The sequence below is a fragment of the Carassius carassius genome, chromosome 19, assembly GCF_963082965.1.
Source record: "Carassius carassius chromosome 19, fCarCar2.1, whole genome shotgun sequence".
Classification (NCBI taxonomy): domain Eukaryota; kingdom Metazoa; phylum Chordata; class Actinopteri; order Cypriniformes; family Cyprinidae; genus Carassius; species Carassius carassius.
The window spans coordinates 17,168,203-17,195,785 of NC_081773.1; the positions used below are offsets into that span (position 1 = coordinate 17,168,203).

At 38.3% G+C, this 27,583-nt stretch overlaps 1 protein-coding gene across 14 annotated transcripts in view; it reads left to right on the top strand.

Annotated features, from left to right (window-relative positions):
- Positions 1 to 395: 395 nt before the first annotated feature.
- LOC132095220 (nebulin-like) overlaps positions 396 to 27,583 on the top strand; it is a 61,468-nt gene continuing 34,280 nt past the window's right edge. For 9 of the 14 annotated variants that reach the window (XM_059500028.1, XM_059500031.1, XM_059500032.1 and 6 more), the window contains exons 1-53: positions 396 to 477; positions 1,182 to 1,295; positions 1,594 to 1,656; positions 5,108 to 5,224; positions 7,227 to 7,334; positions 7,524 to 7,628; positions 7,736 to 7,840; positions 7,936 to 8,040; positions 8,147 to 8,251; positions 8,464 to 8,568; positions 8,710 to 8,817; positions 14,095 to 14,211; positions 14,699 to 14,800; positions 14,880 to 14,987; positions 15,119 to 15,223; positions 15,318 to 15,416; positions 15,896 to 16,000; positions 16,087 to 16,194; positions 16,296 to 16,409; positions 16,513 to 16,710; positions 17,375 to 17,482; positions 17,571 to 17,669; positions 17,763 to 17,867; positions 17,957 to 18,064; positions 18,168 to 18,479; positions 18,926 to 19,132; positions 19,245 to 19,349; positions 19,487 to 19,594; positions 19,686 to 19,997; positions 20,090 to 20,296; positions 20,390 to 20,494; positions 20,748 to 20,855; positions 20,990 to 21,301; positions 21,396 to 21,602; positions 21,691 to 21,795; positions 21,910 to 22,017; positions 22,121 to 22,432; positions 22,543 to 22,749; positions 22,898 to 23,002; positions 23,366 to 23,473; positions 23,563 to 23,874; positions 23,975 to 24,181; positions 24,345 to 24,449; positions 24,545 to 24,652; positions 24,737 to 25,048; positions 25,165 to 25,368; positions 25,465 to 25,569; positions 25,762 to 25,869; positions 25,957 to 26,268; positions 26,492 to 26,695; positions 26,795 to 26,899; positions 27,018 to 27,125; positions 27,215 to 27,526. In XM_059500028.1, coding sequence (XP_059356011.1) covers positions 1,615 to 1,656; positions 5,108 to 5,224; positions 7,227 to 7,334; positions 7,524 to 7,628; positions 7,736 to 7,840; positions 7,936 to 8,040; positions 8,147 to 8,251; positions 8,464 to 8,568; positions 8,710 to 8,817; positions 14,095 to 14,211; positions 14,699 to 14,800; positions 14,880 to 14,987; positions 15,119 to 15,223; positions 15,318 to 15,416; positions 15,896 to 16,000; positions 16,087 to 16,194; positions 16,296 to 16,409; positions 16,513 to 16,710; positions 17,375 to 17,482; positions 17,571 to 17,669; positions 17,763 to 17,867; positions 17,957 to 18,064; positions 18,168 to 18,479; positions 18,926 to 19,132; positions 19,245 to 19,349; positions 19,487 to 19,594; positions 19,686 to 19,997; positions 20,090 to 20,296; positions 20,390 to 20,494; positions 20,748 to 20,855; positions 20,990 to 21,301; positions 21,396 to 21,602; positions 21,691 to 21,795; positions 21,910 to 22,017; positions 22,121 to 22,432; positions 22,543 to 22,749; positions 22,898 to 23,002; positions 23,366 to 23,473; positions 23,563 to 23,874; positions 23,975 to 24,181; positions 24,345 to 24,449; positions 24,545 to 24,652; positions 24,737 to 25,048; positions 25,165 to 25,368; positions 25,465 to 25,569; positions 25,762 to 25,869; positions 25,957 to 26,268; positions 26,492 to 26,695; positions 26,795 to 26,899; positions 27,018 to 27,125; positions 27,215 to 27,526 — 7,806 coding nt within the window. In that variant the 5' untranslated portion in view covers positions 396 to 477; positions 1,182 to 1,295; positions 1,594 to 1,614. Of the gene's footprint in view, positions 478 to 1,181; positions 1,296 to 1,593; positions 1,657 to 4,154; positions 4,212 to 5,107; positions 5,225 to 7,226; positions 7,335 to 7,523; positions 7,629 to 7,735; positions 7,841 to 7,935; positions 8,041 to 8,146; positions 8,252 to 8,463; positions 8,569 to 8,709; positions 8,818 to 14,094; positions 14,212 to 14,698; positions 14,801 to 14,879; positions 14,988 to 15,118; positions 15,224 to 15,317; positions 15,417 to 15,895; positions 16,001 to 16,086; positions 16,195 to 16,295; positions 16,410 to 16,512; positions 16,711 to 17,374; positions 17,483 to 17,570; positions 17,670 to 17,762; positions 17,868 to 17,956; positions 18,065 to 18,167; positions 18,480 to 18,925; positions 19,133 to 19,244; positions 19,350 to 19,486; positions 19,595 to 19,685; positions 19,998 to 20,089; positions 20,297 to 20,389; positions 20,495 to 20,747; positions 20,856 to 20,989; positions 21,302 to 21,395; positions 21,603 to 21,690; positions 21,796 to 21,909; positions 22,018 to 22,120; positions 22,433 to 22,542; positions 22,750 to 22,897; positions 23,003 to 23,365; positions 23,474 to 23,562; positions 23,875 to 23,974; positions 24,182 to 24,344; positions 24,450 to 24,544; positions 24,653 to 24,736; positions 25,049 to 25,164; positions 25,369 to 25,464; positions 25,570 to 25,761; positions 25,870 to 25,956; positions 26,269 to 26,491; positions 26,696 to 26,794; positions 26,900 to 27,017; positions 27,126 to 27,214; positions 27,527 to 27,583 lie in introns of those variants that run through there. The other 5 variants (XM_059500029.1, XM_059500035.1, XM_059500037.1 and 2 more) reach the window with 5 other exon arrangements.

A 27,583-nucleotide genomic window follows, 5' to 3' on the forward strand; every position in this document is an offset into this window, starting at 1 on the left:
GTTTGTAATCTGGTGAACAAGTCAACTGTTTATTTCCCTCTTGCCCCCAGCTTGATCTGATTTCAGCCTCTGAGCTCCATTCCTCAAGAAGTTTCTCTGGCCATCTTCACAGAGAAAAAGCTCATTTTGCCCCAGGATCTCTATTACTCCTGATACATACCTCCACAGAACTCCATCTTGGTGCATGCAACATCCCTGCATTCATCATTCAAAGAAACCAGGTATTTTACAGTGTTTTCCTTTCTCTTCCTCATAGTTGTATTAATTATGATTTGCTGAACAGGTGCATTTTTCTAAAGGGTCGCTGATATATATTTAGCTTTCGAAACCGGAGAATACTGCGCACTGATTGGTGGATAGCAGCACATGATAACTGGAGTCCCATTGCATCTGTGAGCTGTTGCCCAGCATTTCTCAGGAGGGAAGAGTTGGGGAGGCTCTGGCAGCTTGGGAAGCGTTTTAACATTAAAGTCACCGGTAAGCAAAGAAAAAACCATGAAATCAAACATCACACCAGATTTAACTCTCCAGCACTCTTTGCATGGCCTGCTCAGTTGGACTGATCATCTTCTACAGCCTGTTGGTAGATGGAAGTGATGCTTAGGGCGATGATGGTCCTTAAACCACGGCCTGATAAGAATCGTCTGACTTTATTAGGCATCATTGCAGGAACAACCAATTTACCAATTACTCAAAGCTGGAACTTATTCCTGGACTTTGATTTTACGGGAAGAATCTCTGAAGCACCTCACCTCATGGACAGGAGTTTGTTTAAATCCAATCCACATTCCTCTCAATCTTTCTGATGAAAATGCATAGAAAACCATAATTTGATGTCATTTTCTAGGAGTCGGGTCCTAAAAAAGAGTAGTTAGTGGTCAGACCTAAATTTAACCTCCAGCCTCAGAAGGTATTGGAGCTCCACTAGCTAAACAAAGTCAGCCAATCAGCCTGCAGCATTAGCTTACACGACAAATAGATGGAGCGATTCAGAGCAGCTGTCGCAAGGCTTCAAGGAGGCGCAGCATTTTTGGGGGGTCTTAGGTGTCAAACTCTCTCACCTGCCAAGGCCTACAGGAAGATTTCGGCACAAAATTTGAATTTTTGCATTTGTTGATCTACCCACACTAAAGCATTAGCTCAGTCAGAGAAAAAGTGACATGTTTTTTGTCTTTGTTTAGGTTTGCAGGAATACATAAAGTGGAATAGCAGATTGGGACACGAGTGGATGGAAAGCAAAAACCTTTCTTTACTGTAGGGTTGCTGAAATTCTACTGTAACCTTATATAGTAAAGGTATGTCAGCTTCTACAATTTTTTAGTTTGGTTCTTCAAGTTTAACATTAAAATGGACAGATGATTTCTGGTGCATTGTGAAAGTTATGAGTGTGCTTCAAGTCCTGGTGAAACTGAAATCCTATAGTAAGGGTTACTCTATCTTCCTATGCTTTATTTGCATTAAAATGTATTCAAAAGCTGTTTATTTTTCATTGTCTGCAACAGAAATTTGTTAAATGCTTTCAGTATTTAGTAACATATGTACTATATAGATTACCATTGCTAGTGTCTGACAGTTTTTCATTTGCTTGTGTAGACTCACTAAATCTGTTTGAATATGGCATCCGAAGAAGAGTATGAAGAAGAGATAATGGAGGAGGTAAGATACAGATTTGATGCCTTGCAGTCCATATTTTATCATCTGTTTAGAGGTTGTCCCCTCATTCAATGAAAGAATGACAATAATGCTGCTCTGAATTATTTTTTTTAGCCCCTTGAATAACTTATATGGGCTTTTTAACTTTATGCCCCATCGCTCTCAGTCCTATTGCTATAGTGGCTAACCCTATGAATAGTGATCTATGATATTTCCACCGTCAGCAGTTCAGTTGGAGCTCCCATGTCATATATGATTAGCATTGGATCCCATTTCAAATGACCTCTTCCTTGGAGGCTCTAGTGCAGTAAATTCCATTCAATGAATGTTTTATTCCCAGTAATTAATGTATCAATGCAGTCTCTTCAATAGATGTAATTCTTTACATATATTAACAAGATATCAATTACATGGCAAATCATCATTCACATGACAGTTAAGTAATGACCCCTGCAGCAGTTTGTCATAATCTGATAATAAGATCTTATTCTGAACATGCTAATGTAATGTTTTCCTGCAAGCCTGAATGGAAATAACCATTGTTAGATATAATACTCTCAACTTTTATACTAACAGTGGGATTATGTTCTGTTCAGAGCAACTAAATCCACTGCAAGCTTCATTACGAGCTGATGTAGACAAAGCAAATGTAGAAAATGTAATCGCAAGTGCTTAATGAGCGTAATTTTGCATATCGTTTTGTGGAATTCTAAAGAAATATGACAAGATTTTACCACAGCTCCTCTTGAAGCTTCCAGCAGTTTTGTTTGTGTCATGTTATTCATTGAAATACTGTCTGTATGAATTGTAAATGTGTCTGTCTGAGTGTTCAATGGAAGAGTGAAAACAGAAGGTTGATACTTTAATTCAGTATTTCCATGAGAAATAGAGTTAAAGTAGGCCTTGTATACTTTCATGTCTATTTCTGTTGTAGATATCTTATAGGGGTTTACCAAATATTGCATTAACACGACTTCTCATTAATTCGTTTTTTTTTTTTTAAAGAACTATTCGAACTAATGCTTTTGGATTCCCCTTTAACATATCCATGAAATGGAAATTCGCCATCTAGCATTTTGAGAAGATGGGAATCTTAACAGAATCTTTTGGAATAGATACAATCTGATTTCACTACTACTTTCATCTACACTTAGAAGAGAGACTGTAACTGTTAATTAAGGTGGCTTTTTTCAATGGATCCATGGAAAGCAGAGATTCACATTTTGTACTTTAGTATTTAGCAGATTTTTCAATTACAGTTGTTGGGAAATAGTATAATTTTTTTATTATTATTATTTATAGGTTATAGTGTTTTATAGAAATAATGTAGCTCTAATAAAAAGTAGATTTCAAATTTAGGCAAAGTTTTATTTTTATATGATTTTCTCCCCATTAATGGAAAAGCAGCCTTCAGCATTTGCTGAGCTGTTCTTTCCAGAAATACAAATATAGAAGTGGACATCTACGGCAGACTTGCAGAGAGGCAAATGAGACGAGCCGTGTTGTAAATTACACTCCACTTGCTGTCAACGTCATGCTGTTAAAATGCTTTTGGGGGGGTTGGGGGAGGATGGGATCTGTGGAAAAAAACATCTGTAAGTTCTGGATAGAAAGATTTTGATTTACACCATATTTTAATGAATATTCACCATTTTCCGTCTCCTGAATCCTGTCTGTCATAGGAAAAACCATATACAAATCACAGGATCTGAAAACCTAGATGTGTGTGTATGTATTTCTGCTGTCCACTGGTCCAAATAAAAAAAAAACCTTTAACTCCTGTAAATTCATAGATTTGGAGTGTTTTTTCCTGCTCTGGTTCCACAATATTTGAAGCCTTCTTTGAAGGCCTTTGTGATGTGGCATCCAAAAATGACAGTTTGAGAGAGTCTGTCATGATATCTGACTAAATACCAGTAGGAATATTTTACCATAACAATAACAATAGCTGCAAATAATAGTGGTGAGGTCATTAGGGTGCTTCTTCATCAGCTAGTCAATCAGCTCTGTCAGTTATAGTCAGAGGTCTACTGGGAAAACAACCACATTATAAGATTTGTATTCCCTAAACAGCTACTGAGATATTCAATTAACATTTAAACACAATATACTAAGTGAGATTTTTATGAGCAACAATGTATTTGTAGATCAATATAGGCAAATTTTGTTGAGGAAGACCAGTATCAGTCAAAAGCATCATTACAGGTTATTTTTAGATTTTATTCACCCAAAACTACTAAGCAGGGAAACTGCTGACATGAGAGGAAAAACACAAGATACCATGCAAAGTTGTTTTGCTTAAGCTTCAGAAGTCTTTAGTACACTGGTGCAAATTTATTTTTGATTTGTTAAGCTTAAAATGTTAGTTTGGGTATGCAAGTATTTCTGTTCACAATGGGTGTTTTGAACAACCAGAGCAAGAAAATGTCGCACTGTAGTGTTTCCCTAAAGTGTGTGATCATCATTTTGAAAGGCCAGAGTTTTTCCTATATTTATAGTACTATGAGGAGGGTCCAACAGTCACCACCACGACCACCTCAATGTCTCATGGTGTTGAGGTAAATGATCTACCCTGGTAAAAAGGATCTGCGTGCGTCCCTTCCACATGCCATGGGGGCTATTCCATATTCCTTTCACATAGCAGCTTAGCTTTTAATAGTAAGATCTGTTTTAATGATACCGACTTAAAGAGTGGATTATTAAACAAACTCCCTTGTTTAACAATTCATGAGTCAGTGAAAATAGAATAATATGTTCAAAGTAAGTTCTTAAAGCACATTTCCAAAAAAATAGCCCCCATGATTCAGAGCCATGCAAATGCCACAGCGCTTTAGTGATGACAGTGAGTGTTTGGTAATAGAGCTTTCTATATGTGTGATAAATGTGATGTTTACTTTTAGTTTATGTCTGTCTATGCTGTAGTATTATGTGGGAAAATGAATGCTTAATGTGCTTGGTTTGACTGTCCCAAAAGTGCATTTTCTGTAGTTTTTCAGCATGTTTTTTTAATGAATGTTAATAGAATAACTGTCTACCCAATACAAACTAACCTAACCTGTCAGTGAAATATCAAGTTTAAAGAATTCTGTTCAATCTTTTCACTCATTTGTCATATAAAAAGTAAAATACTAATTTGCATGGTTTACAAATGCAGAGTATGTTGAAGGTAAGTGTTGGACAATTGGATAATCTTTGGAATCTTTATCTCATCCATTTTCTGTTTTGGTGTAAATCAATATAGGCTAAATAAAATTGTACAGAATCATGCTGCTTGATTGCTTATATATTAGAAAATTAGGTGTTTTTGGTCCTCCAACTGTTCCCCATTAAGTGATGTAATTTTCCTTAAAGCGCTTTGGCTTTCATTGCTGAAATTATGTACATCTGAAAGATGTTAGAGATGTTTCGCTGAACCATGTGCATCTGTCTTAAATGTTGACTGCTGTTTTTTAAGCTTGGACCTGGTGGTCTTCCCAAACGCACGGTTAGGAAGAAGGTGAAGGTGGACACCTCCAAGTTCATGACTCCTTACCTGGCACACAGCCAGAAGATGCTTGACCAGTACAGCCATGTAAGCGAACAACAAAGAAAATATTTTGTGCTATTACTGCTCTTTTGTTCTTAGTTCGTTTAAATTCATTAGACCACTACTGTTAATGATCCCAAATGATGCTCATAACTGTAAATTGAATAATTAAAGTGAAACAACAAAAACAATTCCTCATAAAAATGGATTTTACCACACCATGTCTACAAGCCAGAGTTTGAGAACCATTGGAATAAACACAGACATTAGGTAGAATTATAGTCTGTTGGGGTTTTCTAGATTTAAATGATCATACAGAAGATTGGATCCAGTAAGTTTTCAAAGGGGTCATCGGATGCGAAAAGCACTTTTACATGTTGTTTGAACATAAATGTGTGTTGGCAGTGTGTACACAACCACCCTATAATTATAAAAATCCACCAAGTGTTTGAAATAAAAGTCGGGGCCTTTATTTGCCTGAACTGCAGAAGGTAACAGGCTTTTATTTGAAGCAGGCTTTTATTAGAGGCAGGCCTTTATTTCTAATTCCATCTGTTTGATAAGTAATTGTTTTAAATAACCCGTTTTAAATTAAAAGTGATAGCGTTCCAGTGGACAGAGATCATAACATTAGCACAGAATCAGTTCAGAATCAATCACCAAAAGAATCAGTTCGGTTCAGACTCGCTGTGTGTCAGTCTGCTTCACGCTGAATCACACATGCGCAGTATCATCAGCTCCTCGGTTCTCGAATCGGACGCGTCCGACAGAAACGGTTCTCGGTTCAGTGTACTGGTGATCTGAAAACCGATGCAACCGGTTCTTGACTCGAAAACGAGAAACGCTCTGGCAGTGGGTGTCTATATATATATAATTCTACTAAAATCATTACCCCTTTCTCAACTCAAATCAAGCCGTTCTCAGCTTTTTATTTGTGTGACGTCACACAGACCTAGACTCCTCCCACTATACTTTGACTGACACTAGCGTTTTACCTTAGACCGAGATGTGGTTATTATTGGCTTAGACCCGTCATTGTTTCAACGCCGAAGCAGGGGTAGACAAGAATGACTCCTAAGCGAATAAAATGTTTTGGTATTGGATTTAATATTGAACACAGCAGTCATCATTTACTCCCAACATCAGAACCTCTGAAGACGCAGTGGATTATGTTTGTTAGTGAAGGGAATGCACCCCCGATCTACCTAAACGCGTCTATGTTCGCGCACATCATTCATGATTCAGTTACAGAAGAAGTGAGTTTTCCAGACTATAAGTCACACTTTTTTTCATAGTTTGGCTGGTCCTGCGACTTATAGTCAGGTGCGACTTATTTATCAAAATTAATTTGACATGAACCAAGAGAAAACATTACCGTCTACAGCCACGAGAGGGCGCTCTGTGCTGCTCAGTGCTCCTGTAGCCTACACTGAAATCATAGTGTGCCTTCTCGTGGCTGTAGACGGTAATGTTTTCTCTTGGTTCTTGGTTCTAAATAAATGCGACTTATAGTCCAGTGCGACTTAAATATGTTTTTTTCCTCGTCATGACGTATTTTTGGACTGATGCGACTTACACTTGGGTGCGACTTATAGTCTGAAAAATACGGTATACGTTTTTTTTAAGAATCTTTGCAAATCGCCTTTCCTAATTACGTGCTAGTTAGCAAGTTTAACAATGAATGTGGCTGTAATTTACCAGCGGTTCGGAAAGAGAGGGGCGGGGTGAGCAGAGCTCATTTGCATTTAAAGCAGCAAGCTAGAAAACAGCTTGCTCTGAAAAGAGCTTTTTTTGACAGGGTAAAAAAGGATGTTGTTTAACACTACCACTGAGAAATTTTAACCAAACTATAGACTTATAGACTTTTCATTTAGACCCTAAAGAATCATATCAACTTGTGGAAAATGGGCATCCGATAACCTCTTTAAAGAATTTTAAACTTTTATTCAGCTAGAATACATTAAATTAATCAAAAGTGACAGAACTGTCTTACAGGTCTTATCTTGCCTACTCTATAATGCAAACTGAATTTGTATGTTTTTTGTAGAATAAGTACAGGGAGGCATATGAAAAATCAAAGGGGCAGCCCTATGCTATTTCGGCTGACACACCTGAGATGATTCGCATCAAGAAGGCCCAGGAGCAGCTCAGCGAGGTATGTACCCTTGAAGGATAATTTTCAATCTGTTAGAATAGTTTGCAAGATCTTTACGTCACGTTTAAAAAAATAAAATAAAAATAAACTTCTCAGTTGAGATCTTCTAATAAAACCACAACCAGATGCTCCTTAATTCTAGCAGATATTGTACATTTTTACAAACCATGAATATTTTTGGTAACCCAGGTGAAATACCGTATGGAAGGACTGAAGGCTAAAACCACCAGCCTGTATGATGGTGAGGCTCGTGAGATTGCTCATGTGAAGCACGTCTCTGAACTCATCAGCAAAGTAAGTGCTTGTGTCACAACAGTGACCACCCAACTAGGGTAATGCTGATTCTTTTCCTTGTGTTTTTTATAGTCATAACATAAGTTCTTTATATATGTCTTTTCTAGGTTCTGTACAGGCAAAAATGGGATGAGACTAAGGATAGGTACTTGCTTCCTCCTGATGCCCCTGAGTTGGTTCTTGCTGTGAAGAATGCAGCAAATTACAGCAAGGTATACCTCTGATTCCTGTCTAAAGCACTAAAGTGATATTTATACTGTCATTACTGGCTGATTCACCCTCTACAATGATTTAATATCCCCATCAGAAACTGTACACAGAGGCATGGGATGAGGATAAAACCATGTACTATCCATACAGTGACAGTCCAGAGCTGCGCAGGGTGGCCAAGGCCCAACATGACCTCAGTGATGTGAGTAAACTTGTGATATTTTACTGCGTAACTTAAAGAAAATGTAAAACAATTATCATGAAATTGTGTTGTGTTGTCAAAAATCTGTTGTGCACTGCCTTCACAGATTGTTTACAAGAAGGGCCATGATGAGCGCAAGGCAAAGTACACATGTCTGGCTGATCCCCCAGAGGTTGAACTGGCCAAGAAAAACTTCACCAATCTTAGTAATGTAAGACTTCCATGAATTTCCATTTTCCTGAAGTGTTAATAAAGGGTCCTTTTTAGTCCTTTTAACTGACTTATAGCAGTTGACTGGTATATTCTACAGTATTACATTTAAATATCTTCTGTCCCTGCAAAATTTATTGTGCTCGCAAAGGTCTTCGGGAATGAAATGTAAGCTTTAGAAATAATGAAAAACATTTCTTTAATACTTCACAGCTTAAATATCACGAGGATTACAACAAGAACGTCAAGGGCAAATGGTGTGAAACCCCTTACTTTGATGTCGCTGTTGCTAGAATGGCTATGGACAACATCAGCGATGTAAGTGCAAGAAATCCATAATGCTCTCCAAAACATATTCTGATAGAATATTTCAATTAAATGCATTTCTCAAACTTTATAAAAAAGTTCTTAATATTAAAATCGTATAAAACTAAGTGTCACACTTTGATTTCTCTCCAGAAAAAATATACGGCTGATTTTGAAGATATGAAAGACCAAATTTATTTTATGCAAACAGACACACCAACATACGCTTCCAATAAAAAGGCTCGTGAAGCTGCAAGTACGGTAAGTTTTGGGAATTTATTTTTATTCCTTACCTTTTTGTCCTTCACACATATAGTGGATCTGTAAATCTGATACTACTCGAAAATCCGTTTTTTTTTTTGTTTTTGTTTTTCATTTAAACTTGGACATAAGCAGAATGTTTTTATTTTTTAGGAAATGTAAGAAATGTACAAATTAAATTAGTAATAAAACATTCTGTCATTTGTGCATTGCCTCCAAATTAAAAATAAAAGTGAGGTAGCACTTGCCATATTTTCTCAATGTATAATAATAATAATAATAATAATAATAATAATGCATTTTATTTAAGGCGCCTTTCAAACCACTCAAGGTCACCGTACAACAAGTAACAACAGTAACAATATTAAAACAGAAAATAACAGCAAATAACAATGTCATTAAAAAACAGCAATAATAATAAATAAATAAGAAAGAATAAAAATACTGGACTTAAGTTCACAAAGTAATCATAGAAGATAAGCAGTTCTGATTAAATGAGTTTTAAGTTTGACTTTAAATTGAGCTAAAGAGTCTGAATTACGGATGTTGACTGGGAGAGAATTCCAAAGACGTGGAGAAACACGACTAAAGGCCCTATGGCCCATGGTGGTTAGGCGAGCTGAAGGTGTATGGAGGAGACCCAGTGAAGAGGAACGGAGAGTTCGAGAAGGGGTGTAGGGATGTAAGAGGTCTGAAAGGTAAGGTGGAGCAAGGTTATAAAGAGATTTGTATGTGAGGAGGAGAATTTTAAATTCATTCCGAAAGTTGATAGAAAGCCAATGTAGCTGTTGAAGTGATGGGGTGATGTGTTCAATAGGTGAAGTCCGGGTTATGACATGAGCTGCAGAATTCTGAATCAGCTGGAGTTTATGAAGAGATTTGTGTGGTAGACCAGATAATAGAGAGTTACAACAATCGATGCGGGAGGTGACAAGCGAATGAACAAGAATAGAGTAACTATGCGGAGTGAGAAATGGACGGAGGCGAGCAATATTGCGGAGATGAAAATAACAAGACCTGGTTATGTTATTTAGGTGAGCATCAAATGATAGGGTACTGTCAAAGATGACCCCCAAGTTCTTAGCCTGGTGGGAGGGAGAAATGGAAGAACCATCAATGGATAATGAAAAACTGCATGACTTAGAGAGAGTAGAATTAGTACCAATGAGGAGTACTTCAGTCTTACTGGCATTAAGTTTGAGGAAATTGGCAGAAAACCAAACATTTATTTCATGAAGGCAGTTGGTAATACAGGCAGGAGGGAGAATCAGGGTTTGTAGAAATGTAAAGCTGAGTATCATCGGCGTAACAGTGAAATTTAATACCGAATTTTGAAAAGATATTGCAGAGTGGGAGAAGGTAAATTAGGAACAATAGGGGGCCTAGGACAGAGCCTTGGGGGACACCACAGCTAACAGTAGAAGGTTGGGAATTAAATTTCTTTAGTTGTACAAACTGTGTGCGGTTTGAAAGGTATGAAGTGAACCAGGCATAAGGAATACCAGTGATACCAATGCCAGATAGTCGATGCAAGAGAATACTGTGTGAAATTGTGTCAAAAGCTGCACTCAAGTCAAGTAGAACAAGAATAGATAACAACCCGCCATCAGCAGCCATTAACAGGTCATTCATAACTCTCACTAGTGCAGTTTCAGTGCTATGCTTAGGACGAAACCCTGACTGAAAACACTCATACAAGTTATTATTACTAAGATGAGCACGAACCTGTGCTGCCACTGCTTTTTCAAGAATTTTTGAAATAAATGGAAGATTTGAGATAGGACGGTAATTATCTATATTGTTTGGGTCTGCGCCAAGTTTCTTAAGAACAGGGGTTATGGCAGCTATTTTAAAAGATGATGGAACAATGCCGGAGCTAAGAGAAGTGTGAATAATACGAGTTATAAGAGAAGATAAAGAGGAAAAACAGGCCTTTACCAAATGAGTTGGTGTAGGATCAAGTAGACATGTGGAATAATTAGATTTATAAATTAACTGAGAAATTTCTTCTTCAGATAGCAAGTTGAAAGAAGAAAGGAAGAGGAGGGGCAAATTAATTGAGACACTGTGTGACGAACTACAGTAAGGGGTAGCCAAAGAGGCCAATTGTTGGTGGATGGTAGTTATTTTGTCATTGAAGAAAGACATAAACAGTGAGCAGTGCAGTACAGATGTGCGGGAAGTGTGTCAGGAGGTTTCAGAATACGATTAACAGTTGAATACAGTGCTTTAGTATTACCATCTCCAGACTCAATTAAATGTGAATAGAAAACATTTTTGGCAGCATAAAGAGCATCTTTGTAAAGATGAACATGTTCACTATACAGCTCTCTATGTATCATAAGACCAGTTCGTTTGTAAAGGCGTTCCAAACGCCGGCCTCTGGTTTTGAGCTGGCGAAGTTCAGGAGTGAACCAGGGCGCAGAATGGGTGAATGATACAGTCCGAGTTTTAAGAGGTGCAAGAGTATCAAGGAGCTGCTGTAGTTCAAAGTTGTAAAAGGAGACCAAATTGTCAGGAGAAGTGAGCTGGTCACTGAGTGGAAAATCAGCAATTGCGACAGTCAGAACAGAAGGGTCAATCTTTTTTATATTCCGAAATGACATCAAACGTTGTTGTTTGGATTTAGAGAGTGTAACATCAGCATTAGAGGAAAGCAATTTATGATCAGATATGGGTATTACATCTGCAGTACAGTCCCGAGGTGTGACACCTGAACAGCAGATGAGGTCCAGAGTGTGGCCTTTAGAGTGAGTTGGAAAGTTCACATATTGTTGGAAACCAAAACTGTCTAAGCAAGAATTGAAATCCCTTGTGAGTGGGTTACTGGCAGTATCCATATGAATGTTAAAATCACCCAGGAGAATAAGATAGGGTGATAAGGTACACAGATGGGTTAAAACTGCACAAAAATCCACTTATAAAAGTATTGCAGTATTTTGGAGACCGGTAAATAACAGCTAAAACTGTGGGTGTTGGACCGCTGATGAGTAGTACAGCCGATTCAAAAGAAACATAGTTTTATACAGACAGCGGGGACGTTTTATAAATCGAGTTGTGAAGTATCGTGAGGCCTCCCCCGCGTCTGGAGATACGAGGTTGCGAAATGTAAACAACCAAGTAGAAGAAATCAAACTTACTATTGTCAATAATGTCGCTGATAAGAAGACCTTTGTTGGAAAGTGAACGGATGTTGAGGAGTCCGACTTTGAGCTCATTTCCACCGAACGAAGAGCTGGTCGATCTGGATACGCTAGTTAGCGCGCTCTGGTCAATAGTCCGCCGAGTTCTCCTTGCTGCTCGGGGAGTCGAGGTACAGAATGATCTTATATCCTTCGAGTCAACGTACCTAAAACCCTGACGAGACCCGCGATGGATGTATTTGGGACGGGGACGATGAACAATATCCTGGTCGGGGTAGAGTGAAGGCGGAGGCTCAGCAGAGTAGCACCTCAATCGGTGAAGTTCAGTCGCTGTATATAGAAACAGCAAGGTCGTTGGATGAAGCACTGACGATAAAACAATCCAGACAATGGTGACATGTGAGAAAGGATGGTAAATCCACATCGTGTCAGTCGATTGCAGTCTGCAGAGGTAGAGAGTGTTATGGAATAAAATATTTAAAATGATAAAAACACACCGGAGAGCAGCCGCAGCCGCAGCCAAATCGTGCCAGCGTTCACCCAACCGGAAATTTGGCAAAAAAAAAGATAAATGAGGTTGCGAAATGTAAACCTGTATGAAACAACCTTTCCGTGATCAATCTTTAAACAGATCATGAGTCAGTCCAGAGATTCAGATGTCTGATCTGGTTATCGCTGTTGATCCCTGCTTACTGATTTCTCATTGCCTGCATCACAAGTGAGGACGTAAAAAAACAGGATTAGACCCAGGGAGGCAGGGTTTCATATTTTTTTGAAGCGCCCCTGGGCACCGCCATTGGCTAGCGGACCCCCACCTGCTGTTAGCATTCCATTGACTCCCATTCATTTTGGCGTCACTTTGACAGCGAATAACTTTACATCTGAAGTGTTTAAAGACTCAATTTGTCCATTAATTATTTCTAAAGAAACACGAAAATGTATAAAAGGCTCCATTACCTTGTATCTTATGTTATGGCCCTGTAGAAGCAGTTTTTGTAAAAATAGGCTAACGATTGCGTCATAACCTGCGACTCTGTCGCACAGTAGAGAAATTACCATATGGACAGGAGGAGAAGCTCACAGGCAATCTTTTTCTGTCTATGAGGCTATCGGGGGGATGTGGAGGCATAAAGTCAAGGGAGATAATTTATCAAAATACTTACCAAAATCTGTTCCTGTTCACGCTCGCCTTCTCTGTAAGATTCGGTGGGTGATTCAGATTTCTCTTTGCACAGCGATTAGAAGACTTACAATTGTCAGACAGGTTGCTCACGTGGCATCTACATCATCAAGCTCAGTTTGAGTCTGCTCAGTACGCCCGACCCCCAGGAAATGCGTGCTTCTAATTGACTTCACTCGTCTCCATTGAATCCAATGGGGTCGCTGTGTCCATTTCTTTTACTGTCTATGATTAGACCGAATGCCAACCTCCCGCTCTCTCTCGTGAAGCCAATAAGGAAGTGACTAAAACTGTAAATCATCGACCGGCCGCTTGAGGCTGACTGCAAAAGGGAGTCAGTCCAATAGACTCCCAATGTTAAAATGCCCAACTTTACAGCAGAAAAAAACATGTTTACAGCCTGGTGCAAAAAATGATTTTGGTCTAAATAGCTAATTTTGCCCTTCATGACAACTGTGAGGGGAGGTGATTTTTTTTATAACTCATCCGTTTAAATTATATTAAGCCTTAAAGTTATGCATAATTAAGGGCGTGGCCACTTGAGTGACAGGTGGATTGCCGCTGCTGTCAATGCTGTCGCGCTAAGTGGGCGTGGCTTCAGCAACCAACTCCCGTCTTTTATCCATTTTCGTTGTCTGGGAGAGTCGCGCAGTGACGCACTGCTGCCAAGATGGGGACGACCCGTTCTGCACACTTTAGGCTTCAAAAACACTCTTCAGGAGTCTACGGGTGACGTCACAGACACTATGTCCATGTTTTTATACAGTCTATGGATTAGACCCAGAGTATATTTATGCACAGTAGCTATACAAGAAAACAGAGACCAATTTTAATTACTGGACTTGATGTGAACACTTTGTGTTGACTAAAAAAAAAAAAGTGACAAGATCTCATGACTCATATCAGTCTCACAACCATTTGTCATTTATTAAATGCATTTTTCCACTTCAACAGGTCAAATATAAGAAGGACTATGAGAAGACAAAAGCAACGTCTGATTACAACGTTCTCCCTGCTACAGAGAACCCCCTTCTCAGACAGCTGAGATATGCAGGCACCATCTTGAGTGATGTATGTTAATCCAGATCTTAATCATTAAAGTGTTTTTTCTGCTTTGACAGGAAATGTTTAGTGTCTAAGAGGTTTTTACTAAAGTTGTGCATGATAAATTTAGCCATAGACAGCTGAAATACATTATTTAAGGAAATACAAATACTGACAACATTGACAAAACCAAAGGTGTTACAGTTGTGTTCTTGTCTAAAATCTTAAGCAGAGCTCGGTGTCAATGATGGTGTGGATTATAGCTTTATTACTCAGTTAGTGTAACTATGTAGCTCATTTAAATTGATGTAATTCTATCTGTGTGGCCACTGTTTGGGACATACATTAAACCAAAATGATCCTAAAGTGTTCAAAATGAGTATTATAAAGCATTTCCTCTGATCATTTTCTCATGATGTTACTTTAGAGAATTTAAACAACTCTGTCTTGAAATACATTGTTCATCTCAACTTGTTGACTTATTGCTGACGTGCCTTTGTTTTGCCTTTTCTAGAAAGCATATAAAGCTAATTATGAGAAGTCCCGGGGATCCAGCATCAATTACTGCGACACTCCCAAATTCAAGATGGACAGTGTATTGAAGAAGTTCAATGATGTAAGAGATGAATTCAAAATTTGCTACAAACATTTGATATTTCTGCATATCTGAAGTTTATATTGGTCTCTTTCCTCAGATCCGATATAAAGAAAAGTATGAAAATGAGGTGAAGGGTCATTATGTTGGTAGCTATGAAGATGTATTTACAGTTCACTGCCAGAAGATGGAAGAACTGAAGAATGATGTAAGTTACATTGGCTCTGCAGGGCAAGATTTGAGGAACCAATGCCCTAATGTATATATGTGTATATTACCATCTTCTTAATTAAAATTTTTTTTTGTGTATTTACACTTGCTTTCTCTGTCTTTTAAAAGCAAATCTACAAAGCTGATTATGAGGACCTGAAGGCAAGGTGTTTCTTCCCTCAAACTGTTACACCTGAATATGAGGCCAGTAAGAAGCTTCAGCAATGTCAAGATGTAAGAACACACACACACACACACACACATTTTTAATGGGGTGGGTAGAGAACCTGACATTAGGTGATTTTTGTGTGTGTGTTTCTTTTTGCAGAAAGTTTATCGTCAACATCCAGACAAGGTGAAGTTCACACAGGTGACAGACTCACCTGTTCAAGTGCAAGCTGCCATCAACGCCAAACAGCTGAGTGATGTACGTAAACAGCTTTAATTATTATGACTAAATACAACCAAAGAAACCAAGTTTACCAGGTGGTTCATGGACCTTGTCAAATGTTGCCCTAGAAAAATCCCAGCATTCATTAGAATGCAGTTGTCATCCCAGTCCTGCTGACAATAGAGTAAATCCCTGGACATATTATTAAAGCTGTTGTGTGTGCTTTTTCAAGTGGTAAGTCACAGACAACCAAAGCCTAATAAACAACTAAAGCCAGTCCTTTTGAGACTGAGGAACCGTCTAGTGGTGTTCATCAAGCTTGTCCTGCTTCACTGAACACCACAATCATGCAGCACTAGGAAAAAACTGGGACATTTTCTAGGGCAGTGGGACTTTATGTAATGTATACATAATTTGATATGAACATGATATGCAAGATATATTTTTACCAGCCATTATAGTAATATGTTTGATGTAGAATATATTATCATTGACACTTTTTCTCGTTTTTACAGCTCAACTACAAGGAAAAATACGAGAAGGAGAAGTTTAAGTGTTACCTTCCTCCGGATTACCCTTTCTTCATTCAGTCTAGAGTTAATGCATATAACCTTAGTGATGTAAGTTCATTCCATCTTCATTCATAGCAGTGAATTTGACTGAAACCTGATCATAATGCATTACTTTCTCTATTTCATGTTCACAGACCTGTTACAAGTTTGAATGGGAAAAAGCAAAAGCGAAGAAATTTGAGGTGAAAGGGGATGCAATTTCTATCCTTGCAGCCCGTGCTCACACTAACATCGCCAGCGATGTAAGTAAATGGGATATTTGGGTCATTTGAATGACAGTGTGTAACAAAACAATGAAAAATATTTCAGGTAACTGTGACACTGATATGGTCTTTAATTTTAGGTGAAATACAAGAAGGAATATGAGAAGAACAGAGGGCATATGATTGGGGCCCTCAGCATCAAAGATGACCCTAAGATGATGCATTCAGTGCATGTTGCTAAGATCCAAAGTGAGGTACGTTTCAGCTAGTGCATTACTAATAGCTTGTATACCCAACCCTGAAGTTTTGTATGTACTAACAGTCCATTTTTTGATCCTCCGAAATATTCCTGAACAGCGCGAGTACAAGAAAGACTATGAAAAGATGAAGACCAAGTACCATACTACACTGGACATGATGCTTGTGACACTTGCTAAGAAATCTCAGGCCATTGCCAGCATGACTGGCTATAAGAATATCCCAAACCGTTACCTCCTCCCTTATGACAGCATACCACTGGACCATGCAAAGAAGGCCAATGCTCTTCAGAGTGATGTAAGGATCCCTGCTGCTCTAGACACACTGGAATGAGCACAGATTCACAAGATCAGTGTTGACAAGTGCAGTTGTCATTCCTGTGCTGAAATATTTCCTATTTAAACTTGAAGTTGGGTTAGAAATCCTCATTGAAAAGATTGTATTTTTTAAATAGCCATTAGCCTAAGTTCACAGCAGTGAATCATGCAAACCAGTCTTACTTTTCATTTAGATTTATGCTTTTAGCTGTCTTTTCCCTTGGTTGACTGCCTGATGTTCTTTTATATCATAATACATAAATAAATTCTAGTCAAAAGTGGGTTGTATCATTAATATTTTAATTTATTTTATTTATAATGCAGGATTAGTCATCAGTATTTTGGTCCTAAAAGAAAAAGACAGAATTGTACATAAAAAGAAAATTTTTTTACGAGTACCCCAGAATATAGATGATTTCTCTATTCAAAAAGACATGGTATAAAGCCAGAAATACCAATTTAATTGGTTAAGGTCTTTATATACACTACTTTAATGTGCAGCCTATTTACATTTTTAATTAATTTTCTTAACTAAATAAGTATTTTTCATGTTTATGAACATTTCCAAGTCCATATAGCAAAAGGTGATCAATCATACCTTTAATTTTTTGTGTTACTGATTTTTCTGTCATTTGTAACCACAGAATGAATACAAGTCCGACTTCAATAACTACGTCAAAGGAATGCCTTGGGTGCCTTACGGCTCTATAGAAGCTGAGAAATCTAAGAAAGCAGGGGAGATCTTAAGTGAGGTGTGCCACTTCCTGTTTTTACCCATATAAAGAATTGATTTCTATTTTCATCAATAACGTAGCTTAAAAATTTCTTTCTCTTACTTAGAGAAAATACAGGCAGCATCCAGACACCGTACCTTTTACTTCTATAGATGACCACCCCCTCCAGCTGCAGGCTAAAGTCAACCAGATGATAAGAAGTGATGTAAGCAAAAACAGTTAACATGATTAAATGTTGCTCTGAATAAATGCTAAACCAGCACGTTTATGTAATCTGTGAATATTTTGCCCACTATAGCTGCACTATAAGAAAGGTCTGGATAAAATCCTTCAGAAAAACTCCCTGCCTCCTGATGTCCCAGAGTTCCTTCAGGCCAGGAGTAATGCCTACAACATAAGCGATGTAAGTGAAAATGCCCTGTTTCATGGTTTTTGGCATTAATTTTTGCAAAGTCGGTGACTCTGTATAACTATTTCATCTCTGCTTTTCAGAAATACTATAAGCTTGAATGGCTGAAGACCATTGCAAAGGGCTACGATTTGAAGCCTGACGCCATCTCTGTAAAAGCTGCAAAGGCAGCAAGACATGCTGCTAGTGATGTAAGAGATCCTTTCAGAAGTCCATTAATGAGACAGAAGGATAGAAAACTGAATTGTGGAACAGAATAATATTAATAAACTGTTGATTTACCATACCTTTCAGGTTCAGTATAAGAAGAAGTACATGAAGGAAAGAGGCCACCATGTTGGCTTCCGTAGCCTCCAGGACGACCCCTTGCTGGTGCACTACATGGAGGTGGCTAAGATACAGAGTGATAAACTCTACAAGAAGGATTATCACAAGTCTAAGCTGAAGTACCATACACCTGTGGACATGTTGAGTGTTGCGCAGGCCAAACATGCCTCAAAGGTTCAGACATATGCAGGATACAAGCAGCATTTCCATCATTACACCCTGCTGCCTGATGCCATGAACCTGGCGTTAGCTCGCTCTATGAACCTCAGCTCCAGTGATGTAAGAAATATTTAATCATCTTAAACTCTTTATGCTACTCTCAAATCTAGATGTACACATTCTGAAGTATCATACTTTTTTCTTAACAATGATTATATACAATACAATTCAAATATGTAGGGTTATTAAGTTAGAAAATTAAAAGAAAGAAAGAAAGAAATACTTTTATTTAGCAAGGATACATTATGTTGATCAAAAGTGACAATAAAGACATTTTGTTTTTACATAAATCATCACACTTTCCACAAGCTTATTACCTATAGTATGATTTCTGATAGATCATTTGACACTGAAGAGTAATGGCTGCTGAAAATTCAGCTTTGCTATCACAGGAATTAATTATATCTTATAATATGTTAAAATATAAATAATATAGTATAAACGATGCATTAAAGTTTGTATTTCTGTAAATATGTTAACTAATATGCCCTGTTTAATTCAATTAGGTCCAGTATAAACAGGACTATGAGAACTACGTAAAGGGCACTGGCTGGATCCCCATCGGTTCTCTGGATGTTGAAAGGGCAAAGACTGCTGGTGCAGCTCTCAATGAGAAGAAGTACAGGCAGCACCCAGACACTATCAAGTTCACCAGCGTTCTGGACACCCCAGTCATGGAACAAGCCAAACTGAATGCACAGCAGCTAAGCAATGTGAGGGACAAATGCATGCTGTTGTTTGGTGTCCATGATGAATGTCCATAATGAAGGTTAAATATATTTCATTTATGTTTACTTTCTGAATCATGTCAATTTTGTTTTCCAGAGGCTGTACAAAGCCAGTGGTGAGAAGTTCATGCACACTTACCATCTCCCTGCTGATGCACCAGAGCTTCTGCAAGCCAAATACAACGCTGTCAATATCAGCAAGGTAAGAATGCTGCATATCTTATACTGTATATGACAATGGAAGGTAAGAATGCTGCATTTCTTTTACTGTATATGACAATGAGATGGTTAACAGTATCAAGTTCAACTGGAAGCTTGTGTTTTCTTTTGCCTTTGTAGAAATACTATACCTACGCACACAAGAAGGATCTTCTGAAAGGGCATCACATGAAGCATGATGCCATTCCTATTGTTGCTGCGAAATCCTCAAGGGATATTGCAAGTGATGTAAGCAAGCTTACATTTAATTTATTTTGAATTTAATTGTTGGAGTGCATTGTTGACTTATATGCAACTGTGTTGTGTTTTTTTTTTATAGTACAAGTATAAGCTTGCTTATCAGAAGGCAAGAGGTCACCATGTTGGCTTCCGTAGCCTACAGGACGACCCCTTGCTGGTGCACTACATGGAGGTGGCTAAGATACAGAGTGAGAGGAACTACAAGAAGGATTACCACAAGTCTAAGCTGAAGTACCATACCCCTGTGGACATGTTGAGTGTTGTGCAGGCCAAAAATGCCTCAAAGGTTCAGACAAATGCAGGATACAAGCAGAATTTCCATCAATACACCCTGCTGCCTGATGCCATGAACGTGGAACTGACTCGCAACATGATGGAGATCCAGAGTGATGTGAGCAAAACTAAATAAGGCTACGATGATACTTAAACCTAGGATGATTGCTGTTTTGACAAAATGATTAACAGGTCACATTTTATCCATAGAATTTGTACAAATCAGATTTCAACAACATCTTCAAAGGAGCAGGCTGGGTTCCCATAGGTTCTATAGATGTTCAGAAGGTCAAGGCTGCCAATAAAGCCCTTGATGAGAGGTCCTACAGAATTCACCCCGGTACGCTCAAATTTACCAGTCTGACAGATCAGATGAACATGGTTTTGGCCATGAACAACACAAAACTACAAAATAAAGTAAGTATACTTCAATAATTGATTATGAATGATAACCATAATGATGATCTAAAACTGATTTATTGGTCTGGTTTGCTTTTCATTTCATTTTAGGCTGCCTATAAAGCCTCTGGAGAGAAATTTATGCACACGTACAATCTACCAGCTGATGCCCCAGAGTTCCTGCAGGCCAAATATAATGCCCAGACTGTGAGTGAGGTGAGTACAAAAGAATATCAAATCTAAATTAAATAAACGAGAAACTCGTTTTAATATGATCCTGTGCCAATATTGGTTCATTTATTAGCTCTGGTTAGCTATTGCATTAACAGTCCTCAGCGCATTCACTTTTTGCTATGAACTTATCAGACAATTGCATTTTATTTATAAAACTGTATTTATTATTGTTAATATTATTATTACCAATGAAACACTAAAATAATGTATATGTTAAAAACCTCTTATTTTATAGTCACGCTACAAGGCACAGTGGCTTGTGGACATTGCTAAAGGCTATGACATGAAAGCTGATGCTATTTCCATTGTTGCTGCTAAACAAGGAAGACACATTGCCAGCAACGTAAGTGTAAAATGTATCTTGCATTAAAATACTGAAGGTCCTGTTCAGCAGTATCAAAAAAAATAATTAAAAAAAGTTGCATTTTCACAATGAATGTACTGGGCTGATAAGAATCCACTGTTTTTTAATCACAGTACCAATACAAAAAAGCATATGAGAAAGCAAAAGGCCACCATGTTGGCTTCCGTAGCCTCCAGGACGACCCCTTGCTGGTACACTACATGGAGGTGGCTAAGATGCAAAGCGAAAAGAACTACAAAAAGGATTACCACAAGATCAAGCTGAAGTACCATACACCTGTGGACATGTTGAGTGTTGTGCAAGCCAAAAATGCCTCAAAGGTTCAGACAAATGCAGGTTACAAGCAGCATTTCCATCATTACACCCTGCTGCCTGATGCCATGAACTTGGCGTTAGCTCGCTCTATGAACCTCAGCTCCAGTGATGTAAGTCCATCCTCTTTTAGATCCTCACATCCCATTTGGAGGGGGTACCATGGGTTTAACAAAGGTATTAAACATTACCTTTGTTGTCTCCCAGGTTGAGTACAAGAGTGATTACAATGACACCATTAAGGGTATGGGTTGGGTGCCCATTGGTTCACTGGCTGTAGAGACTGCAAAGGTTGGAGGAAGGATCCTGAGTGAACACAACTACCGCACTCACCCCTCTAACTACAAGTTCCACAAACTTATGGATTCTATGGACCTCGCATTGGCTAGTGCCAATAATAAGATCATGGACAAGGCAAGTCTGGATTGAGGGTATTTTCATTGGTTTGACAGGTTTAAAATTAAATATCAATATATGAAAATTTAAATGCTTTTGGTTGCAGAAATCCTATCATGCTGCCTGGGAAAATGACAAGCTCAAGGTTCATGTGATGCCTGACAGTCCTGATATTGTCCTGGCCAAGGCCAATGCATTGAACATGAGCCAGGTAAGACTAATTATTGCATTCGTTCAAAAGATCCTAATTAACAATCAAAGCAAAAAAAAAAAAAAAAAAAAGTCCAGTGTGCTATATTCCATTGCCTTTTCTGTGTATTTCCAGAAACTCTACAAAGCTGGCCTTGAGGAAATGAATAAGAAAGGCTATGACCTCAAACCAGATGCTATCTCAATTGTGGCTGCCAAAGCCAGCAGGAATATTGCTAGCAATGTAAATATCCTATTATCCTATCTATTTTCATCTTAGTACTTTCTAATATATGGTGGCAAAATCATTAATCCTTTCTGATAAATCCATGTTTCTGCCATAACAGTACAAGTATAAGCTGGCATATGAGAAAGCGAAAGGCCACCATGTTGGCTTCCGTAGCCTCCAGGATGACCCATTGCTGGTGCACTACATGGAAGTGGCTAAGATACAGAGCGAGAGGAACTACAAGAAGGATTATCACAAGTCTAAGCTGAAGTACCATACCCCTGTGGACATGTTGAGTGTTGTACAAGCCAAAACTGCCTCAAAGGTTCAGACAAATGCAGGATACAAGCAACATTTCCATCATTACACCCTGCTGCCTGATGCCATGAACCTGGCGTTAGCTCGCTCTATGAACCTCAGCTCCAGTGATGTAAGTCCATCTTCTTTTATATCAACACATCCTATGTGGACGGGGTAGCTCATAACCTGTTGGAGTGAAGTATTAAAGTAGGATTTAACAGTATAATTTTTGTCTCCCAGGTTGAGTACAAGAGTGAATACAACGACACCATTAAGGGTATGGGTTGGGTGCCCATTGGTTCACTGGCTGTAGAGACTGCAAAGGTTGGAGGGAAGATCCTGAGTGAACACAATTACCGCACTCACCCCTCTAACTACAAGTTCCACAAACTTATGGATTCTATGGACCTCGCATTGGCTAGTGCCAATAATAAGATCATGGATAAGGTAGATTACACTTTTTAATAAACCATTATAGTAATGATCCAAAATTTCTGAGATGTACTGTATGTGCATCTGTAATTGATTACATTTTTAATGGATAATTTGGCTAGCCTGATCAATAAATAATATTTTGAATATTTTTTTATTTTAGCAAGCATACACAGACGCTTGGAACAAGGACAAGATAAATATCCATATTATGCCTGACAGTCCTGAAATCATTCTTGCAAAGGCTAATGCAATCAACATCAGTGAGGTAGGTGTATTCTATGTATTTGCAGAATATATGAAAAAGTTTTACAAGAATATTTTAACAAGAAGTACTCATTGAGTAACATACATTGTAGACAAAATATTCACAGCTTTTTATCCACCAGTGAGCATGGTTCTCAGAGCAGAATCAGAACTTGTTGCATGTGTCTGAACAGTAGAGATTCTGAATCATTCAGTCTGTTTGAATTTACCAGTTGAGTGAATGTATCAGTTATTTATATAATAAAACAAAAAACTCAAATATTTTGTCACCTACCAATGAAGCAGTGTAGCTTTTGTAAAGAGTCACTATAAATCCCATTAAAAGCATTAATAACATGTATAACTTGTGCTGTTTTGAATACAGAAAGCCTACAAAGCAGGACTGGAAGCCCTGAAGAAGAAAGGTCATGACCTCAAGGCAGATGCTGTATCAGTGGTTGCAGCTAGGGCCTCTACAAACATTGCCAGTGATGTGAGTTACTCAAATAGATTATCAAATGTTTCTGTCACTAGTGCTATCCAAATATGACCATTTCTGACTTCTACAAATTCTCATCACAGTACAAATACAAAAAGGAGTACAACAAAGCAAGAGGACATCACGTTGGCTTCCGTAGTCTCCAGGACGACCCCTTGCTGGTTCACTACATGGAGGTGGCTAGGATACAGAGTGATAAACTATACAAGAAGGATTATCACAAGTCCAAGCTGAAGTACCATGCCCCTGTGGACATGTTGAGTGTTGTTCATGCTAAGCAGGCTACGGCTGCTCAAACTTTTGCTGGATATCGGCATATCATTACACATTATAAAGTTCTACCTGATGCCATGAACCTAGAGCTAGCCCGTAACATGCAGGCGATCGCAAGTGATGTGAGTCCAGATTGTCACGTTGTATTTTAAATGTTTTGATTTTTATAAAATTCTATTCTTTTTCAGTTAGATTTTATATTGATCCTCTCCAATTTTGCAGAACGTCTACAAATCTGAATATAACAGTTACATCAGAGGAATTGGATGGGTTCCCATTGGATCTCTGGATGTGGAGAAGGCGAAGACTGCTAGCCGGATAGGCAGCGAGAAACTGTACCGCACACATCCCAGTAACTTCAAGTTCACTAAAGACATGGATTCCATGGATCTGGTCCTAGCCTCGGCCAACAATGAAATCAAAAACAAGGTGAAAGTTGAAACCATTTGGCTTGACCGTGAGCTTTGCTTTTGATTATCTTGATTATTAGATTTGGTCAACTGACTTTCTTTTTAGAGACACATAATTAATAGTTTCATTAGCCAAAATGTTTCAGAATAATTTAAAATGGACCCATTCATTCTGCCTTCAGCAAAAGTATACTGCAGCTTGGGAACAGGACAAAACCAAGATTCACATTATGCCTGATTCAATGGAAGTGGCTCTTGCTCATCAAAATAAACTTAACTACAGTGAGGTTAGTGATGTTGCCAGATTCCTTGCTGATTGATTGCAAACAGTAATTGTCATTAAGTCACAGCATTTAAATCATCTTTTCATATTCTTCTTTAGAAACTATACAAACTTGCCAATGAACTGTCAAAGAAAAAGGGTTACAATCTACGTGCTGACGCCATCCCAATTCAAGCTGCAAAAGCATCTTGTGCCATTGCTAGTAATGTAAGTTTTTTTCTTATTGGACCCAGTTTTTAATTACTGTGTACTTTTCAAAATGTAATGGATATTTTAATGAACTTTAAACAGTACAAGTACAAGGCTGGTTATCGTAAGCAAGTCGGTCATCACATTGGAGCCCTGAGCGTCCAGGATGATCCTCTGCTCATGCTGGCCTTGAACTCTGCTAGGATTGCTAGTGATGCTCTCTACAAGAAAGATTTTAACAAGTCCAAGACCAAGTTCCACCTCCCAGTGGACATGATAGCTTTTGAGTTGGCCAAGAAGAACCAGATCCAAGTCAATGATGCCAACTACAGAACCTACTTGCACAACTGGACCTGCCTGCCTGACTCCAACGATGTTGTCCAGGCCAAACACGTCTATGACCTCCAGAGTGACGTAAGTCTGATTTTACTGCAGCTTTGTAAATATAGGTTAAATAAATAAATAAATAAGGTTGATGACCCATCCTTATCAAGCTTGCAAGCACTCTTTCCATACATGTCTGTTCTCAGGCGGTGTATAAGGCCGATCTGAAGTGGCTTCAAGGTCTCGGATGGGTTCCCATTGGTTCGGTTGATGTTGAGAAAGTGAAAAAGGCTGGAGAAATCCTAAGTGAAAAGAAGTATCGTCAGCACCCAAGCAACTTTAAGTTTACTTGTTCAACTGAAGACATGCCACTGGTATTGGCCAGAGCCAATAATGAAATAATGAACAAGGTATATTTACATTTGATATCTAGACCAATATGAAACTATCTAAAATATTATTTGTGACATCAGTTTTGATGCTTAATTCTCTCTTCATTCTGACAGTCAAAATATGCTGAAGCCTGGAACAATGATAAAACTAAAGTTCATATCATGCCAGATGCAATGGATGTGGTTCTTGCAAAGCAAAACAAAGTCAACTATAGTGAGGTCAGTATTTCAAATTTAGAGTTGAGTATTCAGTTGTATTTAAGAGTATTCTTTTTTACATTTAAGCAAATATTCTAAATATTAACCCTGTGTCACACTGTTTATAGATTAAGAGTTATGAGCATTTGTTTGAATTGAGATTCTGCTGTTGCCAAGGTTTGTTCAAATATTTTTTTCTGATTTACTCTGCAGAAACAATATAAACTTGCCAATGAACTGGCCAAGAAGAAGGGTTATGATTTGCGCAATGATGCCATATCTATAATTGCAGCCAAAGCCTCCAGGGACATTGCTAGTGACGTAAGCACAACAAACTGAATAAGCAGTTTATGTCTCATTGAGGATATTCTGTCATTTGCTAAACTGAGAATATTATATTTTTTGTAGTATAAGTACAAGACTGGTTATCGTAAGCAAGTCGGTCATCACATTGGAGCACTGAGCATCCAAGATGATCCTCTGCTCATGTTGGCCTTGAACTCAGCAAAGATTGCTAGTGATGCTCTTTACAAGAAAGATTTCAACAAGTCCAAGACCAAGTTTCACCTCCCAGTGGACCTGCTGTCTATTGAGCTGGCCAAGAAGTGCCAGATCCAAGTGAATGATGCCAACTACAGAACTCACCTGCACAACTGGACCTGCCTGCCTGACTCCAATGATGTTGTCCAGGCCAAACAAGTCTATGACATCCAGAGTGATGTACGTGTTATCCAGCTTCTGTAAAGCATTATTAACCGATCAATTTCTGTATCTTAATTGAATTGACTTTCTGTTTTATATTTTATTTTGTAGCTAGTATATTATAAAAAAGAGGAATTGCTTGGGTCTCTGTTGTCTTCTTGATGTTGAGAAAGAGAGATACTGATGAATAAACTGTGGAGTCGCTAACAGGCATTCTTTCCATGTACATGTCTGCTTTTAGGCTGTTTACAAGGCTGATCTGAAATGGCTTCAAGGTCTCGGATGGGTCCCCATTGGTTCAGTGGATGTTGAGAAAGTGAAAAAGGCTGGAGAAATCCTAAGTGAAAAGAAGTACCGTCAGCACCCAAGCAACTTTAAATACACCATGACAACTCAAGACATGCCAATAGCCTTGGCTAAAGCCAATAACGATGTCATGAACAAGGTAACTTCTGAACTGATAAAACAAATGCATAATTTTCTAATTACATTTTATTACATCTATTTTAGACATTTTTTTAAATGTCATAATTTTACTTGACAGCAACTATATGTTGATGCATGGAACAAAGACAAGACAAAGATCCATATTATGCCTGATGCTATGGACATTCTACTCGCAAAACAAAACAAGGCCAACTACAGTGTGGTAAGTATTACACAACATTGGCCTCTTAGTGGTACATAATAGATGTTCTTGGTTAATAATTAATACATTCTTTTCTTTCTTTTTTGTTTTAAATAAAATAACTGCTCTTTTTTTTAAGAAATTATACAAGCTTGCAAATGAGGAAGCTAAAAAGAAGGGATATGACATGCGAAATGATGCCATCCCCATCAAAGCAGCCAAGGCCTCCAGGGACATTGCCAGTGATGTGAGTATTTTGAGTTATTGCATTAAAAAAATTAACAAAATATACCATTGAACTAACTTATGTCTTAAACTGTTCTTTCTTTTAAACAGTACAAGTACAAGGCTGGTTATCGTAAGCAAGTCGGTCATCACATTGGAGCCCTAAGCATCCAAGATGATCCTCTGCTCATGCTGGCCTTGAACTCAGCTAAGATTGCTAGTGATGCTCTCTACAAGAAAGACTTCAATAAATCCAAGACCAAGTTCCACCTCCCAGTGGACCTGCTGTCTATTGAGCTGGCCAAGAAGTGCCAGATCCAAGTGAATGATGCCAACTACAGAACCTACTTGCACAACTGGACCTGCCTGCCTGACTCCAATGATGTTGTCCAGGCCAGACAAGTCTATGACCTCCAAAGTGACGTAAGTATGCTACATGTAGACATGCTTCATTCAGTATTTGAGAAGTAAGATCTCCAT